This window comes from Phyllobates terribilis, unplaced genomic scaffold (assembly GCF_046119375.1).
Source record: "Phyllobates terribilis strain yellow unplaced genomic scaffold, ASM4611937v1 Scaffold_4__5_contigs__length_816908805, whole genome shotgun sequence".
Lineage (NCBI taxonomy): Eukaryota > Metazoa > Chordata > Amphibia > Anura > Dendrobatidae > Phyllobates > Phyllobates terribilis.
In genome coordinates, this window is record NW_027362764.1 from 718,265,980 (window position 1) to 718,286,269 (window position 20,290).

At 48.1% G+C, this 20,290-nt stretch overlaps 1 protein-coding gene across 48 annotated transcripts in view; it reads left to right on the forward strand.

The window, feature by feature from the left end:
* Positions 1 to 20,290, forward strand: part of RIMS2 (regulating synaptic membrane exocytosis 2) — a 659,880-nt gene that overhangs the window by 433,634 nt on the left and 205,956 nt on the right. For 27 of the 48 annotated variants that reach the window (XM_073679706.1, XM_073679709.1, XM_073679704.1 and 24 more), the window contains one exon: positions 8,042 to 8,089. The exons of the other annotated variants lie outside the window; for them this stretch is intronic. In XM_073679706.1, coding sequence (XP_073535807.1) covers positions 8,042 to 8,089 — 48 coding nt within the window. The remainder of the gene's footprint in view (positions 1 to 8,041; positions 8,090 to 20,290) is intronic. 48 annotated transcript variants of the gene reach the window in all.

A 20,290-nucleotide genomic window follows, 5' to 3' on the forward strand; every position in this document is an offset into this window, starting at 1 on the left:
TTATGGCTACTGCATGAAAGTGTAATTTGGTCAATGTATACACTGTTATTTTGGCACCATACGATGTGACACTATATGGTATATTTCTTAGTATGTTCCTACACTATGTGGGAGATCAATAAAAGGTAATGCACAGAGCACCATCCACCCTTTAAAAGGTTATTACCAAAATAACAAGTTATCCCTTGTAGTATAGTGCAAACGTGCTAATCACTTGGGCTCTAACTCTGGGAACCCCAGCAGTCTTGAGATTATGGTTCTGGAACTCTTGTTCTCCTAGAAGGCAGTCCTGGAACTCTGGATCTCCTAGAAGGCAGTCCTGGAACTCTAGATCTCCTAGAATGCAGTCCTTGAACTCTGGTTCTCCTGGAATGCAGTCCTGGAACTCTGGATCTCCTAGAATGCAGTCCTGGAACTCTAGATCTCCTGGAATGCAGTCCTTGAACTCTGGTTCTCCTAGAATGCAGTCCTGGAACTCTGGTTCTCCTAGAATGCAGTCCTGGAACTCTGGTTCACCTGGAATGCAGTGCTGGAACTCTAGATCTCCTAGAATGCAGTCCTTGAACTCTGGTTCACCTGGAATGCAGTCCTGGAACTCTGGTTCTCCTAGAATGCAGTCCTGGAACTCTGGATCTCATAGAATGCAGTCCTGGAACTCTAGATCTCCTAGAATGCAGTCCTTGAACTCTAGTTCTCCTAGAATGCAGTCCTGGAACTCTGGTTCTCCTAGAATGCAGTCCTGGAACTCTGGTTCACCTGGAATGCAGTGCTGTAAGTCTAGATCTCCTGGAATGCAGTCCTTGAACTCTGGTTCTCCTGGAATGCAGTCCTGGAACTCTGGTTCTCCTAGAATGCAGTCCTGGAACTTTAGTTCTCCTAGAATGCAGTCCTGGAACTCTGGTTCTCCTAGAATGCAGTCCTTGAACTCTGGTTCTCCTGGAATGCAGTCCTGGAACTCTAGATCTCCTAGAATGCAGTCCTTGAACTCTGGTTCTCCTAGAATACAGTCCTGGAGCTCTGGTTCTCCTAGAATGCAGTCCTGGAACTCTGGTTCTCCTAGAATGCAGTCATGGAACTCTGGTTCTCCTAGAATGCAGTCCTGGAGCTCTGTTTCTCCTAGAATGCAGTCCTGGAGCTCTGGTTCTCCTAGAATGCAGTCTTGGAACTCTGGTTCTCCTGGAATGCAGTCCTGGGACTCTGGTTCTCCTAGAATGCAATCCTGAAACTCTGGTTCTCCTGGAATGCAGTCCTGGAACTCTGGTTCTCCTAGAATACAGTACTGGAACTCTGGATCTCCTACAATGCAGTCCTGGAACTCTGGATCTCCTAGAATGCAGTCCTGGAACTCTGGGTCTCTTAGAATACAGTCCTGGAACTCTGGTTCTCCTAGAATGCAGTCCTGGAACTCTAGTTCTCCTGGAATGCAGTCCTGGAACTCTGGTTCTCCTGGAATGCAGTCCTGGAACTCTGGTTCTCCTAGAATGCAGTCCTGGAACTCTGGTTCTCCTAGAATGCAGTCCTGGAACTCTGGTTCTCCTGGAATGCAGTCCCGGAACTCTGGTTCTCCTGGAATGCAGTCCTGGAACTCTGGTTCTCCTGGGATGCAGTCCTGGAACTCTGGTTCTCCTGGAATGCAGTCCTGGAAGTCTGGTTCTCCTAGAATACAGTACTGGAACTCTGGTTCTCCTAGAATGCAGTCCTGGATCTCCTAGAATGCAGTCCTGGAACTCTGGGTCTCTTAGAATACAGTCCTGGAACTCTGGTTCTCCTGGAATGCAGTCCTGGATCTCTGATTCTCCTGGAATGCTGTCCTGGATCTCTGGTTCTCCTAGAATGCAGTCCTGGAACTCTGGTTCTCCTGGAATGCAGTCCTGGAACTCTGGTTCTCCTAGAATGCAGTCCCGGAACTCTGGTTCTCCTGGAATGCAGTCCTGGAACTCTGATTCTCCTGAAATGCTGTCCTGGAACTCTGGTTCTCCTGGAATGCAGTCCTGGAACTCTGGTTCTCCTGGAATGCAGTCCTGGAACTCTGGTTCTCCTAGAATACAGTACTGGAACTCTGGTTCTCCTGGAATGCAGTCCTGGAACTCTGGATCTCCTAGAATGCAGTCCTGGAACTCTGGGTCTCTTAGAATGCAGTCCTGGAACTCTGGTTCTCCTGGAATACAGTCCTGGAACTCTGGTTCTCCTAGAATACAGTCCTGGAACTCTGGTTCTCCTGGAATGCAGTCCTGGAACTCTAGATCTCCTAAAATGCAGTCCTTGAACTCTGGTTCTCCTGGAATGCAGTCCTGGAACTCTGGTTCTCCTAGAATGCAGTCCTGGAACTTTAGTTCTCCTAGAATACAGTCCTGGAGCTCTGGTTCTCCTAGAATGCAGTCCTGGAACTCTGGTTCTCCTAGAATGCAGTCCTGGAACTCTGGTTCTCCTAGAATGCAGTCCTGGAGCTCTGTTTCTCCTAGAATGCAGTCCTGGAGCTCTGGTTCTCCTAGAATGCAGTCTTGAAACTCTGGTTCTCCTGGAATGTAGTCCTTTGACTCTGGTTCTCCTAGACTGCAATCCTGGAACTCTGGTTCTCCTAGAATGCAGTCCTGGAACTCTGGTTCTCCTAGAATACAGTACTGGAACTCTGGATCTCCTAGAATGCAGTCCTGGAACTCTGGATCTCCTAGAATTCAGTCCTGGAACTCTGGGTATCTTAGAATACAGTCCTGGAACTCTGGTTCTCCTAGAATGCAGTCCTGGAACTCTGGTTCTCCTGGAATGCAGTCCTGGAACTCTGGTTCTCCTGGAATGCAGTCCTGGAACTCTGGTTCTCCTAGAATACAGTGCTGGAACTTTGGTTCTCCTAGAATGCAGTCCTGGATCTCTGGATCTCCTAGAATGCAGTCCTGGAACTCTGGTTCTCCTGGAATGCAGTCCTGACACTCTGGTTCTCCTAGAATGCAGTCCTGGAACTCTGGTTCTCCTGGAATGCTGTCCTGGAACTCTGGTTCTCCTGGAATGCAGTCCTGGATCTCTGGTTCTCCTGGAATGCAGTCCTGGATCTCTGGTTCTCCTGGAATGCAGTCCTGGAACTCTGGTTCTCCTGGAATGCAGTCCTGGAACTCTGGATTTCCTAGAATGCAGTCCTGGAACTCTGGGTCTCTTAGAATGCAGTCCTGGAACTCTGGTTCTCCTGGAATACAGTCTTGGAACTCTGGTTCTCCTGGAATGCAGTCCTGGAACTCTGGTTCTCCTAGAATGCAGTCCTGGAACTCTGGTTCTCCTAGAATGCAGTCCTGGAACTCTGGTTCTCCTGGAATGCAGTCCTGGAACTCTGGTTCTCCTAGAATGCAGTCCTGGAACTCTGGTTCTCCTAGAATGCAGTCCTGGAACTCTGGTTCTCCTGGAATGCAGTCCCGGAACTCTGGTTCTCCTGGAATGCAGTCCTGGAACTCTGATTCTCCTGAAATGCTGTCCTGGAACTCTGGTTCTTCTGGAATGCAGTCCTGGAACTCTGGTTCTCCTGGAATGCAGTCCTGGAACTCTGGTTCTCCTAGAATACAGTACTGGAACTCTGGTTCTCCTAGAATGCTGTCCTGGAACTCTGGATCTACTAGAATGCAGTCCTGGAACTCTGGGTCTCTTAGAATGCAGTCCTGGAACTCTGGTTCTCCTGGAATACATTCCTGGAACTCTGGTTCTCCTGGAATACAGTCCTGGAACTCTGGTTCTCCTGGAATGCAGTCCTGGAACTCTGGTTCTCCTGGAATGCAGTCCTGGAACTCTGGTTCTCCTGAAATGCAGTCCTGGAACTCTGGTACTCCTGGAATGCAGTCCTGACACTCTGGTTCTCCTAGAATGCAGTCCTGGAACTCTGGTTCTCCTGGAATGCTGTCCTGGATCTCTGGTTCTCCTGGAATGCAGTCCTGGATCTCTGGTTCTCCTGGAATGCAGTCCTGGATCTCTGATTCTCCTGGAATGCAGTCCTGGAACTCTTGTTCTCCTGGAATGCAGTCCTGGAACTCTGGATTTCCTAGAATGCAGTCCTGGAACTCTGGGTCTCTTAGAATGCAGTCCTGGAACTCTGGTTCTCCTGGAATACAGTCCTGGAACTCTGGTTCTCCTGGAATACAGTCCTGGAACTCTGGTTCTCCTGGAATGCAGTCCTGGAACTCTGGTTCTCCTAGAATGCAGTCCTGGAACTTTAGTTCTCCTAGAATACAGTCCTGGAGCTCTGGTTCTCCTAGAATGCAGTCCTGGAACTCTGGTTCTCCTAGAATGCAGTCCTGGAACTCTGGTTCTCCTAGAATGCAGTCCTGGAGCTCTGTTTCTCCTAGAATGCAGTCCTGGAGCTCTGGTTCTCCTAGAATGCAGTCTTGAAACTCTGGTTCTCCTGGAATGTAGTCCTTTGACTCTGGTTCTCCTAGACTGCAATCCTGGAACTCTGGTTCTCCTAGAATGCAGTCCTGGAACTCTGGTTCTCCTAGAATACAGTACTGGAACTCTGGATCTCCTAGAATGCAGTCCTGGAACTCTGGATCTCCTAGAATTCAGTCCTGGAACTCTGGGTATCTTAGAATACAGTCCTGGAACTCTGGTTCTCCTAGAATGCAGTCCTGGAACTCTGGTTCTCCTGGAATGCAGTCCTGGAACTCTGGTTCTCCTGGAATGCAGTCCTGGAACTCTGGTTCTCCTAGAATACAGTGCTGGAACTTTGGTTCTCCTAGAATGCAGTCCTGGATCTCTGGATCTCCTAGAATGCAGTCCTGGAACTCTGGGTCTCTTAGAATGCAGTCCTGCAACTCTGGTTCTCCTGGAATGCAGTCCTGGAACTCTGGTTCTCCTGGAATGCAGTCCTGGAACTCTGGTTCTCCTAGAATGCAGTCCTGGAACTCTGGTTCTCCTAGAATGCAGTCCTGGAACTCTGGTTCTCCTGGAATGCAGTCCCGGAACTCTGGTTCTCCTGGAATGCAGTCCTGGAACTCTGATTCTCCTGAAATGCTGTCCTGGAACTCTGGTTCTCCTGGAATGCCGTCCTGGAACTCTGGTTCTCCTGGAATGCAGTCCTGGAACTCTGGTTCTCCTAGAATACAGTACTGGAACTCTGGTTCTCCTAGAATGCTGTCCTGGAACTCTGGATCTACTAGAATGCAGTCCTGGAACTCTGGGTCTCTTAGAATGCAGTCCTGGAACTTTGGTTCTCCTGGAATACAGTCCTGGAACTCTGGTTCTCCTGGAATACAGTCCTGGAACTCTGGTTCTCCTGGAATGCAGTCCTGGAACTCTGGTTCTCCTGGAATGCAGTCCTGGAACTCTGGTTCTCCTGGAATGCAGTCCTGACACTCTGGTTCTCCTAGAATGCAGTCCTGGAACTCTGGTTCTCCTGGAATGCTGTCCTGGAACTCTGGTTCTCCTGGAATGCAGTCCTGGATCTCTGGTTCTCCTGGAATGCAGTCCTGGATCTCTGGTTCTCCTGGAATGCAGTCCTGGAACTCTGGTTCTCCTGGAATGCAGTCCTGGAACTCTGGATTTCCTAGAATGCAGTCCTGGAACTCTGGGTCTCTTAGAATGCAGTCCTGGAACTCTGGTTCTCCTGGAATACAGTCTTGGAACTCTGGTTCTCCTGGAATGCAGTCCTGGAACTCTGGTTCTCCTAGAATGCAGTCCTGGAACTCTGGTTCTCCTAGAATGCAGTCCTGGAACTCTGGTTCTCCTGGAATGCAGTCCTGGAACTCTGGTTCTCCTAGAATGCAGTCCTGGAACTCTGGTTCTCCTAGAATGCAGTCCTGGAACTCTGGTTCTCCTGGAATGCAGTCCCGGAACTCTGGTTCTCCTGGAATGCAGTCCTGGAACTCTGATTCTCCTGAAATGCTGTCCTGGAACTCTGGTTCTTCTGGAATGCAGTCCTGGAACTCTGGTTCTCCTGGAATGCAGTCCTGGAACTCTGGTTCTCCTAGAATACAGTACTGGAACTCTGGTTCTCCTAGAATGCTGTCCTGGAACTCTGGATCTACTAGAATGCAGTCCTGGAACTCTGGGTCTCTTAGAATGCAGTCCTGGAACTCTGGTTCTCCTGGAATACATTCCTGGAACTCTGGTTCTCCTGGAATACAGTCCTGGAACTCTGGTTCTCCTGGAATGCAGTCCTGGAACTCTGGTTCTCCTGGAATGCAGTCCTGGAACTCTGGTTCTCCTGAAATGCAGTCCTGGAACTCTGGTACTCCTGGAATGCAGTCCTGACACTCTGGTTCTCCTAGAATGCAGTCCTGGAACTCTGGTTCTCCTGGAATGCTGTCCTGGATCTCTGGTTCTCCTGGAATGCAGTCCTGGATCTCTGGTTCTCCTGGAATGCAGTCCTGGATCTCTGATTCTCCTGGAATGCAGTCCTGGAACTCTTGTTCTCCTGGAATGCAGTCCTGGAACTCTGGATTTCCTAGAATGCAGTCCTGGAACTCTGGGTCTCTTAGAATGCAGTCCTGGAACTCTGGTTCTCCTGGAATACAGTCCTGGAACTCTGGTTCTCCTGGAATGCAGTCCTCGAACTCTGGTTCTCCTAGAATGCAGTCCTGGAACTCTGGTTTTCCTAGAATGCAGTCCTGGAACATGGGAAACTGCAAATGATTAATAGCTGCTGAGTAAAAAAAAAAACTGCACTCAGATGACAAGTGAGAATAGAATAGTCCCACTTTTCTGGATGACTGATTTTTTATATGTTCATGTGAACCTACCCTAAGAGTTACAGAGCCGCAGCTCAAGATTGCTGAGGGTCCTAGTAGTCAGACCCACAGCGTTCAGCTAGTTTTCCGTCTCCATAGGGAATGAAAATAGCTTGTGATTTTGCTAATAACCCTTTAACTTGACAGCTACATGAGAACTTACTTTCTAAGTCCCTACAACTAATTTAGTTTATGGCAGATATGGACAAATCCTTTAGAAACTTTACACATAGGAAATATTTGTGCAATGCAGAACACTAGTTACTAGCAGGTTAATATCACTGTGTTGTAATGTGTCTATGTACTTTGGGATCCGTTCCTGTTTTTACCTTGAAATGAAATGCAACTAAGCAACCAACCAAGGTGTTTGAACTTGGCTAAGGGTGCATTCACACTGCATTCAGGCACCCGTTCAGTGACCCCCGTTGAGGCTTACATCTGAACCCCGCGCAAAACGGGATTCGTACATATGCACCGATGGGGCCATATGCTATAATGGTACCGACAGAGTGAACGTGTGCTCAGTCGTGCTTCATTTTCGGGCGTGTACGTCTACTAGAGGTGGACACTCAGATGCAGTCTGCTACGTCTGAGTGTCCGCCTCCAGTAGGTGTACATGCCCAAAGTCAATGGCCCCATCCGCGCATACGCCCAAATCCTGTTTTGAGGGGGGTTCGGACGTAAGGCCCGATGGAACCACTGAACAGGTTCCAAAACGCAATGTAAAAGCACCCTAAAAATACAGAGATGAAATGAGAATTAAAGGAACACTCCAGGTAAAACTGATTAACTGTGTTTTGTTTAGTCCAGGGCCTGAGGGGTTGACCATGACATATAGACTCTAAGGCTATGTTCCCACGATGAGCTTTCAGTGAGTTTTTGATGTTGCAGATTTTCTGCACCCATTGAGTAATAGGTAACTTGCACTTTTTGAAAATAAGCAGTGTAAAAAAAACTCACCAAAAACTCATCATGGGAGCCTAAAAAGGATCAACGAAAAAAATCTGTCATGCTCCATCCTCTTGGGTCTGGCACTAAACACAACACCGTGTAACAGTTTAGCTGGACTGTTCCTTTAAGAATATAATGGGGATTGCGCTGGTGTTTGTGGCGCTGATCTGTAGTTTGTAGAAGTGACGTCAGCCATTAGTGGGATATTACAGCATTGTCAGCCAGCTAGAACTTTGTGCTTTTTGGTGTGTACTTTGTTGCTCTTGATGTTGATTTCAATACTTGTGTTTTATTTTTGAATTATTTTTAATTTCAGCTTGTTGTCTTTTTTGTTTTTTGTTTTATTGCTTTTTATTTTTTTCCCTTTTTTGTTTAATTTCGCTTACCAGAGCCAAAGCCTTAATAGAAGAACAGCGCCTTTTGTTCCTAGGGTCCAGGTAAAGGCTTTTTCTGCCTGACACTAACTAAAGCTGTGTGTTCATATTTTGTTTTTTGTTTTGTTTTGTTTTTTTGTTTTAGTTTGGAAAATGCATTGGAGGAAAACTGCACATTTGGTTTGTTTTCCCCTATCTTTTGAAGCGTGTTGCTAGCATTGTGCATTCTCCTCAGTAACCCACACGGTAGTGCATGAACATAGTAGCACATAGGGAAACTTTAAAGAGACAAGGTACTCTGTGGCTGCAAAATTTTATTTACTTTTGGCCTTGAACTTACAGGTTTTTAGCCTTTTTCACACCAAATTTCCCCATTTACCAATCATTCAAAAACTGGAGCTTTGCTATTAACCTAATGATGGAGTAAAATAGGGATCCAGTATGGGCTTCAGTCCAAATGATATCCGGCACTCACATCTTCTTAAAAGAATTGCTTTATTGATCCAGTAGTATAAAAGGCACAAAAAATGGTTGAACACAATAGCACAAAAATGAAAAAGGCAGAAAAGAAATATCCACTGCATTCCCGGGCCTAACACTCTCTAATTCAGTACTTTTACCCCATTAAATTGACAATGGTGACTTTGTTCAACAATGGCATTTTAACATATGGCCGATATACCTGAGAATAGGCAGTCTGAATACCATTTTGGATTTTTTCAGCGTCACCCTTTAAGACTTATATAAGGTGCTTTATCCCTTTAAGGTCTCTTAAAGTTGACCCATCATTTGCCATAAATATATATATATATTTTTTAGCTGGTCTTAATACTCCTCCTGCTTGTTCCTGGGCCTCTCCGTTCCTGAGATATGGCCCTCTGTTCCCTATATGTAAATCTCTTCTTTATTTTTTAGCCAAGTGGGTGTGTTCCACAACTTTTCTCTGCAGGCATCTTCATGAAGACCATGGCTGCCAGGACTAGTTGTACATACAGGGCAGAGAGGATATCTAATCTATCCAATGGCCGATTGTCCATGTGAATTATACATTCATTTAGACAAACAATTTGCATTTTTTTTTTACAAATCTGCCATATTCAAGTTTCTAAATAGTTTTCCATTTCCATGTATCTAATAATTTTTCTATTCCACATGCCATCTCTTGGTTGGTTGTTTCACGTTACACTAATATTTTCCACCAATATAATGTTTCACTTATAAATTAAAGGGGTTGTCCGGTCTTAAACTACAACACTCAGTCACTCTTTATAACTGCAGATTTGTGAATCCTTATATTGCACGCACTGTGCACTTTGATGATTCTCCGGTGTCAGAGCCGGAAGCAGCCGTCATGTGACTGCAAGTATGTGATACGCATACACCCGGACACATTCCGACTAGACTGTTTCCGGCCTTGCTCGATAGACTTGCCGCGCTCATCTAGTCGGAATGTGGCCGGGAGAATGCATATCGCATACTTGCGGTTGCATGACTGCCATTCCCGGTGACGGAGAATCATCACAGTGCTCACTGTGCGCGACATGAAGACTCACAAATCTGCAGTCATATAGAGTGACTGCAGACTTATAGGTTAAGACTGGACAACCCCTTTTATGTAATGCTATTTTTTTAGGCCTTTTTTTTAGAAATGTCTATTGAAGCCTAAATAACAATTGTTGAGCACGGCATTAGTGCCAGCTTTTTGGTGCAAAATTTTGGTACATTTCTCTTAGTAAATTTGTAGTGTAGGGCTTAAAGAGGAGAGGTAGGAGTTCTTTTTTGGGATTTTCCATTGAGAAAATTGCCTGTTGTGTAAATCAGGTTTTTATGTTAATTTTAGAATTTTGATAATTTTTTTTTTCTTTATTATTTTCCATATCACTATGTATATTAAGAAAACACAATCAGAAATTTTACCAATAGGCCTAGTATTAAGCTCATAGTTCCTGTTCTTTTCAGCAGCCACGCAGGCATGGTTCTGACTCATTGACTTGTAGTGGAGATTTTTCTAGACATGCTCTGATCTGGGCAGAGGCCATTGTAAGAGAGGAGGACGTTGTTTTTTTTATTACCTACTGAGTCTAGTATTAGGCTTAGTGGCCAGTGTGAACATTTTGCACGATTTCCTGCAAGTATTTTTTTTTAGCGAAAGATAGTGATATGGAAAAAAATAATTAAAAAAGTTATATATTTCTCACAAAAGACTGATTTAAATAATAAGTGGTTTTCTGATGGCACATTCCCTTCACCGATTCCCACCTCTAGGCACACGGTGCATCATTTTTGTCTGGAGTCTTCCTTTAATATTTACTGCAGCCCAATAGCAATGCAATTCTAAGTTATTCTGCCCCAATATATTTATAGTTTTGGGTCAGTTCAGGTCTTGGGGGTTTTATGTTGTCGTGAGCCTCCATTTTTACCATTTTTTTAATAAGCAGATTGAATATTTTTCACAAAAGGTCATTCTCCAGAATTGTAAGTGAACTACACTGATGGAGTGCAGAAATCTTAATCTACTGTATATAGCAATGCTCTCGCTGATCCTGCCCTTACAGCCCTGCTGATCCCGCCCTTACTGCCCCGCCGATCCCGACTTTACAGCCTCGCCGATCCCTCCCTTACAGTCCTGCCCATCCCTCCCTTACAGCCCCACCGACCCTGCCCTTACAGCCTGGGCGATCCCGCCCTTACATCCCGGCTGACCCTGCCCTTACAGCTCTGGCCGATCCCGCCCTTACAGCTCCGCCGATCCCGCCCTTACAGCTCTGCCGATCCCGCCCTTACAACCCCGCCGATCTTGCCCTCACAGCCCCGTCGACCCCACCCTTACAGCCCCACCTATCCCGCCTTTATAGCCCAGCTGATCATGCTTTTATAGCTTCTCCAATCCCACTTTTACAGCCTCTGTGATCCTGCCTTTACAGCCCTGGTGATCCCACCCTTACAGCCCTGGTGATCCTGCCCTTACAGCCCCGCAGATCCTGCCCTTAAAGCTCAGGTGATCCCGCCCTTACAGCCCCACAGATCCTGCCCTTACAGCCTCACAGATCCTGCCCTTACAGCCCCACAGATCCTGCCCTTAAAGCCCACCGATCCCGCCCTTACAGCCCCAGTGATCCCGCCCTTACAGCCCCGGTGATCCCGCCCTTACAGCCCTGGTGATCCCGCCCTTACAGCCCCGGTGATCCTGCCCTTACAGCCCTGGTGATCTCACCCTTACAGCCCCGATGATCCCGCCCTTACAGCCCCGGTGATCCCGCCCTTACAGCCCCGGTGATCCTGCCCTTACAGCCCTGGTGATCCCGCACTTACAGCCCCGATGATTCCGCCCTTACAGCCCCGGTGATCCCGCCCTTACAGCCACGCCAATCCCGCCCTTACAGCCCCAGTGATCCCGCCCTTACAGCCCCGGTGATCCCGCCCTTACAGCCCTGGTGATCCCGCCCTTACAGCCCCGGTGATCCTGCCCTTACAGCCCTGGTGATCTCACCCTTACAGCCCCGATGATCCCGCCCTTACAGCCCCGGTGATCCCGCCCTTACAGCCCCGGTGATCCTGCCCTTACAGCCCTGGTGATCCCGCACTTACAGCCCCGATGATCCCGCCCTTACAGCCCCGGTGATTCCGCCCTTACAGCCACGCCAATCCCGCCCTTACAGCCCAAGTGATCCCGCCCTTACAGCCCCGGTGATCCCGCCCTTACAGCCCTGGTGATCCCGCCCTTACAGCCCCGGTGATCCTTCCCTTACAGCCCTGGTGATCTCACCCTTACAGCCCCGATGATCCCGCCCTTACAGCCCCGGTGATCCTGCCCTTACAGCCCTGGTGATCCCGCACTTACAGCCCCGATGATCCCGCCCTTACAGCCCCGGTGATCCCGCCCTTACAGCCACGCCAATCCCGCCCTTACAGCCCCGGTGATCCTGCCCTTACAGCCCTGGTGATCCTGCCCTTACAGCCCCGGTGATCCCGCCCTTACAGCCACGCCAATCCCGCCCTTACAGCCCCGGTGATCCTGCCCTTACAGCCCTGGTGATCCTGCCCTTACAGCCCCGGTGATCCTGCCCTTACAGCCCTGGTGATCCTGCCCTTACAGCCCTGGTGATCTCACCCTTACAGCCCTGGTGATCCTGCCCTTACAGCCCTGGTGATCCTGCCCTTACAGCCCTGGTGATCCTGCCCTTACAGCCCTGGTGATCCCGCCCTTACAGCCCTGGTGATCCCGCCCTTACAGCCCCGGTGATCCTGCCCTTACAGCCCTGGTGATCCCGCCCTTACAGCCCCGATGATCCCGCCCTTACAGCCTCGGTGATCCCGCCCTTACAGCCACGCCAATCCCGCCCTTACAGCCCCGGTGATCCTGCCCTTACAGCCCTGGTGATCCTGCCCTTACAGCCCCGGTGATCCCGCCCTTACAGCCCTGGTGATCCCGCCCTTACAGCCCTGGTGATCTCACCCTTACAGCCCTGGGGATCTCCGCCCATACAGCGATGCCGATCCCGCCCCTACATATTCTTTTCGGTGGATTCAGGCCTTGCTTTGTCTCAAAAAATTCATAAAAACTTCAGCACAGTATAGAACTAATAAACCTAAAGGTTTGGTATGAGATGCTGAGAAAAGGGTCTGTTTTCTTTTTTTCTTCTTCCAGAAACAGCGCCCCCTCTTGTCTATACCGGTGCCTGATATTGCAGCTCATCCTCATTCCACTAAATTCTCCCCCTATAATATTTTACCACCTTTATAATAAGCCACAGTCTCTTTAAAGCTTTTATTATTACCTACCCACAATCACAACATGCTTCCTACTGCATTTTCCAATATATACAAGCACCTGTAGTAAAAGATTAGCACATCAAGTTGTGCCTTATTCTAAACCAAAGTCAACATTTTACATTCAGTAGCTAAAATAGTGGAAATTTATGTCTCGATGTGAGCGTTTCATAAAAAGGATTTGGGGAAAAAAAAACGTAAGGAGTTAGTATATTTCATATGAATAAGGTACAAATTGGTTGCCTCTCTTTCTGAGTAATACGTTTCCTAGCACTAGTCTATACTAATCCACTGCATGCTGCGTCACTGCCATTACTATGGTTTATGATATGGAATGTATGTGAATACTATTTTATTGTGCCATGTACTGGAGCTAAATGTGACATATTACACTATAGCACTCTCATAGGGAGTTTATACTGTACAATAATATCCCTCAGCAAATCAAAGCTGCAGAAAGGTCCTGATGTATGTTATGTCTCAATGGGACATACACTAATATATAGATTATTTATTCTACTGACAGATACACGTACACATGTAAATATATAATAGATAGATGGATGAAAAAGATAGATTTTTTTCAGTTTAGATGTATTAGTACAAACAATAGTTGCAAAAGTGGGCCGTGTAAAGTGACATAATGTGAAATGGTGTATATGGTATATTGACTACACTGCTATAAATTTTTTAAGGGAGTCTTGTCAGCTTAAACTGACTGTATAAACTAAGCACACAGCCTTGTAGGGTATACATCCCCTGTAAATTATAGTATCTTTAGTTCTGCAGAAATTTAAATTTAACCTTATATGCTAATTAGTGTGCTCGGTTTTGGATTCCCCAAACTCAAGGTTCTGGTGAGCAATCGGGCGTCCGTGCAGTAGGCAGGTAAGGCACATGGAAAATGGGTAGCAAAGATACTGGAAGCTGCAGACAGATAGCAGAGCTACTGGAAGCCGCAGGCAGACAGGTAACTGAGGGACTGGAAGCCACAGGTAGACAGGTAACTGACGTACTGGAAGCCACAGGCAGACAGGTAACTGAGGTACTGGAAGCCGCAGACAGGTAACTGACGTACTGAAAGCCACAGGCAGACAAGTAACTGAGGTACTGGAAGCCACAGGCAGACAGGTAACTGAGGTACTGGAAGCCGCAGACAGGTAACTGAGGTATTGGAAGCCACAGGCAGACAGGTAACTGAAGTACTGGAAGCCGCAGGCAGACAGGTAACTGAGATACTGGAAGCCGCAAGCAGACAGGTAACTGAGGGACTGGAAGCCGCAGGCTGACAGGTAACTGAAATACTGGAAGCCGCAGGCAGACAGGTAACTGACGTACTGGAAGCCACAGACTGGTAACTGAGGTACTGGAAGCCACAGGCAGACAGGTAACTCAGGTACTGGAAGCCGCAGACAGGTAACTGACGTACTGAAAGCCACAGGCAGACAAGTAACTGAGGTACTGGAAGCCACAGGCAGACAGGTAACTGAGGTACTGGAAGCCGCAGACAGGTAACTGAGGTATTGGAAGCCACAGGCAGACAGGTAACTGAGGTACTGGAAGCCGCAGGCAGACAGGTAACTGAGGTACTGGAAGCCGCAAGCAGACAGGTAACTGAGGGACTGGAAGCCGCAGGCAGACAGGTAACTGAAATACTGGAAGCCGCAGACAGACAGGTAACTGACGTACTGGAAGCCACAGACAGGTAACTGAGGTACTGGAAGCCACAGGCAGACAGGTAACTGAGGTACTGGAAGCCGCAGACTGGTAACTGACGTACTGAAAGCCACAGGCAAACAAGTAACTAAGGTACTGGAAGCCACAGGCAGACAGGTAACTGAGGTACTGGAAGCCGCAAGCAGACAGGTAACTGAGGGACTGGAAGCCGCAGGCAGACAGGTAACTGAAGTACTGGAAGCCACAGGCAGACAGGTAACTGACGTACTGGAAGCCACAGACAGGTAACTGAGGTACTGGAAGCCACAGGCAGACAGATAACTGAGGTACTGTAAGCCGCAGACAGGTAACTGAGGTACTGGAAGCCACAGGCAGACAGGTAACTGAGGTACTGGAAGCCGCAAGCAGACAGGTAACTGAGGTACTGGAAGGCACAGGCAGACAGGTAGCTGAGGTACTGGAAGCCTCCGGCAGACAGGTAACTGAAGTACTGGAAGCCGCAGGCAGACAGGTAACTGAGGTACTGGAAGCCGCAGGCAGACAGGTAACTCAGGTACTGGAAGCCGCAGGCAGACAGGTAACTGACGTACTGGAAGCCACAGGCAGACAGGTTACTGAGGTACCAGAAGCCGCAGACAGGTAACTGAGGTACTGGAAGCCGGAGGCAGACAGGTAACTGACATACTGGAAGCCACATGCAGACAGGTAACTGAGGTACTGGAAGCCGCAGACTGGTAACTGACGTACTGAAAGCCTCAGGCAGACAAGTAACTGATGTACTGGAAGCCACAGGCAGACAGGTAACTGATGTACTGTAAGCCACAGGCAGACAGGTAACTGATGTACTGGAAGCCACAGGCAGACAGGTAACTGAGGTACTGGAAGCCACAGACAGGTAACTGAGGAGGTACTGGAAGCCACAGGCAGACAGATAACTGAGGTACTGGAAGCCGCAAGCAGACAGGTAACTGAGGTACTGGAAGCCATAGGCAGACAGATAGCAGAGGTACTGGAAGCCGCAGGCAGATAGGTAACTGAGGTACCGGAAGTCGCAGGCTATCAGATAGCAGAGGTACTGGAAGCCGCAGGCAGACAGATAGCAGAGGCACTGGAAGCCACAGGCAGGCAGGTAACTGAGGTACCAGAAACCGCAGGCAGACAGATAGCAGAGGCACTGGAAGCCGCAGGCAGGTAACTGAGGTACCGGAAACCGCAGGCAGACAGGTAACTGAGGTACTGGAAGCCGCAAGCAGACAGGTAACTGAGGGACTGGAAGTCGCAGACAGACAGGTAACTGACGTACTGGAAGCCACAGACAGGTAACTGAGGTACTGGAAGCCACAGGCAGACAGGTAACTGAGGTACTGGAAGCCGCAGACTGGTAACTGACGTACTGAAAGCCACAGGCAAACAAGTAACTGAGGTACTGGAAGCCACAGGCAGACAGGTAGCTGAGGTACTGGAAGCCGCAGACAGGTAACTGAGGTATTGGAAGCCACAGGCAGAAAGGTAACTGAGGTACTGGAAGCCGCAGGCAGACAGGTAACTGAGGTACTGGAAGCCGCAGGCAGACAGGTAACTGAGGTACTGGAAGCCGCAAGCAGACAGGTAACTGAGGGACTGGAAGCCGCAGGCAGACAGGTAACTGAAGTACTGGAAGCCACAGGCAGACAGGTAACTGACGTACTGGAAGCCACAGACAGGTAACTGAGGTACTGGAAGCCACAGGCAGACAGATAACTGAGGTACTGGAAGCCGCAGACAGGTAACTGAGGTACTGGAAGCCACAGGCAGACAGGTAACTGAGGTACTGGAAGCCGCAAGCAGACAGGTAACTGAGGTACTGGAAGGCACAGGCAGACAGGTAGCTGAGGTACTGGAAGCCTCCGGCAGACAGGTAACTGAAGTACTGGAAGCCGCAGGCAGACAGGTAACTGAGGTACTGGAAGCCGCAGGCAGACAGGTAACTCAGGTACTGGAAGCCGCAGGCAGACAGGTAACTGACGTACTGGAAGCCACAGACAGACAGGTTACTGAGGTACCAGAAGCCGCAGACAGGTAACTGAGGTACTGGAAGCCGCAGGCAGACAGGTAACTGACATACTGGAAGCCACATGCAGACAGGTAACTGAGGTACTGGAAGCCGCAGACTGGTAACTGACGTACTGAAAGCCTCAGGCAGACAAGTAACTGATGTACTGGAAGCCACAGGCAGACAGGTAACTGATGTACTGGAAGCCACAGGCAGACAGGTAACTGATGTACTATAAGCCACAGGCAGACAGGTAACTGAGGTACTGGAAGCCACAGACAGGTAACTGAGGAGGTACTGGAAGCCACAGGCAGACAGATAACTGAGGTACTGGAAGCCGCAAGCAGACAGGTAACTGAGGTACTGGAAGCCATAGGCAAACAGATAGCAGAGGTACTGGAAGCCGCAGGCAGATAGGTAACTGAGGTACTGGAAGTCGCAGGCTATCGGATAGCAGAGGTACTGGAAGCCGCAGGCAGACAGATAGCAGAGGCACTGGAAGCCACAGGCAGGCAGGTAACTGAGGTACCAGAAACCGCAGGCAGACAGATAGCAGAGGCACTGGAAGCCGCAGGCAGGTAACTGAGGTACCGGAAACCGCAGGCAGACAGATAGCAGAAGTACTGGAAGACGCAGGCAGACAGGTAACTGAGGTACTAGAAGCCACATGCAGACAGGTAACTGAGGGACTGGAAGCCACATGTAGACAGGTAACTGAGGGACTGGAAGCTGCAGGCAGACAGATAGCAGTGGTACTGGAAGCCTCAGGCAGACAGGTAACTGAGGTACTGAAGCAGCAGACAGGTAACTGAGGTACTAGAAGCCGAAGACAGGTAACTGAGGTACTGGAAGCCACAGGCAGACAGGTAACTGACGTACTGGAAGCCACAGACAGGTAACTGAGGTACTGGTAGCCACAGGCAGACAGGTAACTGAGGTACTGGAAGCCACAGACAGGTAACTGAGGTACTGGAAGCCACAGGCAGACAGATAACTGAGGTACTGGAAGCCGCAGACAGGTAACTGAGGTACTGGAAGCCACAGGCAGACAGGTAACTGAGGTACTGGAAGCCGCAAGCAGACAGGTAACTGAGGTACTGGAAGGCACAGGCAGACAGGTAGCTGACGTACTGGAAGGCACAGGCAGACAGGTAGCTGAGGTACTGGAAGCCACCGGCAGACAGGTAACTGAAGTACTGGAAGCCGCAGGCAGACAGGTAACTGAGGTACTGGAAGCCGCAGGCAGACAGGTAACTGACGTACTAGAAGCCACATGCAGACAGGTAACTGAGGGACTGGAAGCCACATGTAGACAGGTAACTGAGGGACTGGAAGCTGCAGGCAGACAGATAGCAGTGGTACTGGAAGCCTCAGGCAGACAGGTAACTGAGGTACTGAAGCAGCAGACAGGTAACTGAGGTACTGGAAGCCGAAGACAGGTAACTGAGGTACTGGAAGCCACAGGCAGACAGGTAACTGACGTACTGGAAGCCACAGACAGGTAACTGAGGTACTGGAAGCCACAGGCAGACAGGTAACTGAGGTACTGGAGGCCGCAGGCAGACCGGTAACTGAAGTACTGGAGGCCGCAGGCAGACAGGTAACTGAGGTACTGGAAGCCGCAGGCAGACAGGTAACTGAGGTACTGGAAGCCGCAGGCAGACAGGTAACTCAGGTACTGGAAGCCGCAGGCAGACAGGTAACTGAGGTACTGGAAGCCGCAGGCAGACAGGTAACTGAGGTACTGGAAGACGCAGACAGCCACTGGTTTTGCATGTCCCTGTATTCCTCATTGGAGAGGACTGGTTTGCCTGGAGAGAGGACTGTCTGCAGAGAAAGCTCAGGACAGAGCTGTCAGTCACCAGTGAGTGAGGTGAGGCATGCAAAACTCATGATTGGAACGGGACACTGAGCCTCTTGGCCACACCAAGGGTGCACCGAGCAGCCTAATTAGCATATCTGATTAAACGTCAGTTTATGCAGAACAGAGACAACGATAAGACAGTAAAGGTGTTTTATTTATAAGCACGTCATCTCCTATAAGACTATGTGCTTAGTGTATAGGTTTGGGCTGATAGACTCCATTTAATAGGATTGTCCGGAACGTGGTATATTTAAGAATATTGAATATATCAAAATGTTTGGGTGTCATCCCCACAATATTCATAAGGTCACTGCATCCTGCTTTGCCACTTTTTCATGACTTTGTGTACATGTTTGTTTTTATCCGTTACAAAACGACGCCTTGCATGCTTTTATCAGACACCTTTCAGGCTTTCCTTATGAATCGCATGTAAACTGTCCATCATTTTAATGGAGAGAATACGGATAGTTAGTAGAGGGGTGGCCCATTCAGGACCCTCATTATTTAGCAAAGAGGACTTCTCTTCATATCTTACCTGTGATGGCTCTGAAAGGAATCCACATGTTATTTTCCTGCCCACTGTACAGCTGATGGCTCCTGCTTCCTGTAGCAGGACTACCTGTGATCAGCTTGTTGTCAGCAGAACTTTCTAACAACAAAAGGATTGTCCAAAGTAGACACCTCCTTTAATATAAAATGCATATTATCTACATACAGTGACATCTCTCCCTCCTATGATGGTGAAACAATACATTTAGTAAAAAAAAATGGGGCTTGGTTTGCCATGTTCTCTATAGGAGGCAGCAGCTTGCTGATGTAGAGACCTTCCACCACTGCTTTTCTCTAGTGGGGAACTGACAAGGTAATTCCCATTTTTCAGTGGACTCAAACCGTCAAGGAAGATATATTTTCTTTGTCAAATATCTTTCTAAAAGTCTTGCAGATGAATAAATAGGTAAGTGTTCTAATTATGTTTGATTTCCGCCTTCATTTTTAAATGGTCCTGTACTGTTAGACAATTTGATCTAATGTAAAAGGTAGTGTGATACATAAACCACCTGCACATCACTTTATTTATAAATTATGTTGACCTATCCCCGAAAAAAAATCACTCCGAAGTGGTAGCATTAAGGCGTCTTTCTTCTAACTTGCTACCCACTGGCTGTTGTCACGTGTCATCCGAGACAGGAAGCTGGGTTGGTCTTTGTCCCTCTGCTTCTGCTCTCCTGTCCTCTGCTTCTGCTCTCCTGTCCTCTGCTCCTGCTCTCCTGTGTGCATACAGACATAAAAGAGAGGCGGGCATTTAGTTCAGAACAAGCAAGCCATTGGATAAGGATAGTTACAATACCTACTGAGAAGTAAGGGAAAAGAATTTCCAGCACATAAAGTTCTGGTAGAATACTGCTACTGATGGAAAGTAGTAGAGCATGGGAATCTGGACAGTTCTTGGAAATATTAGACTGGTATGAGCATCATAAGAAGTTTTGACTTATTATGAGTGATGAAGGCAGCAAGACATTTCTTTTCCACTCATTTTGGGTGAAAGGACAGGAACACTGTAAGTTCTGTCTCCCTTTATAATGGTAAATTCCACTTTTAAATTACATGTCAGTAACTTGTACTTATCTTTAATTACAGAATCTTTCCTTCTGTGTTCACATTCAGAGCTAAATTATGAATTCTAGTACATTATTTTGTAACAGAGAATAAAGCATTGTGACAGATAAACCCTTAGCTTTGCTGCTTGGTCACATGTCTGACAACATAAAGATCTACCGTTGTCTGTTTCTAAGGGCAACCGGGAGAATTTCTAAAGCAAATATATATAACTAAAATTAATAATATTAAAAAAAACAAACAAAGCAAAATATTTACAAAGAAACTTTAACATTTTCTCTAGGTTTAACCGTTTAAATGTGTA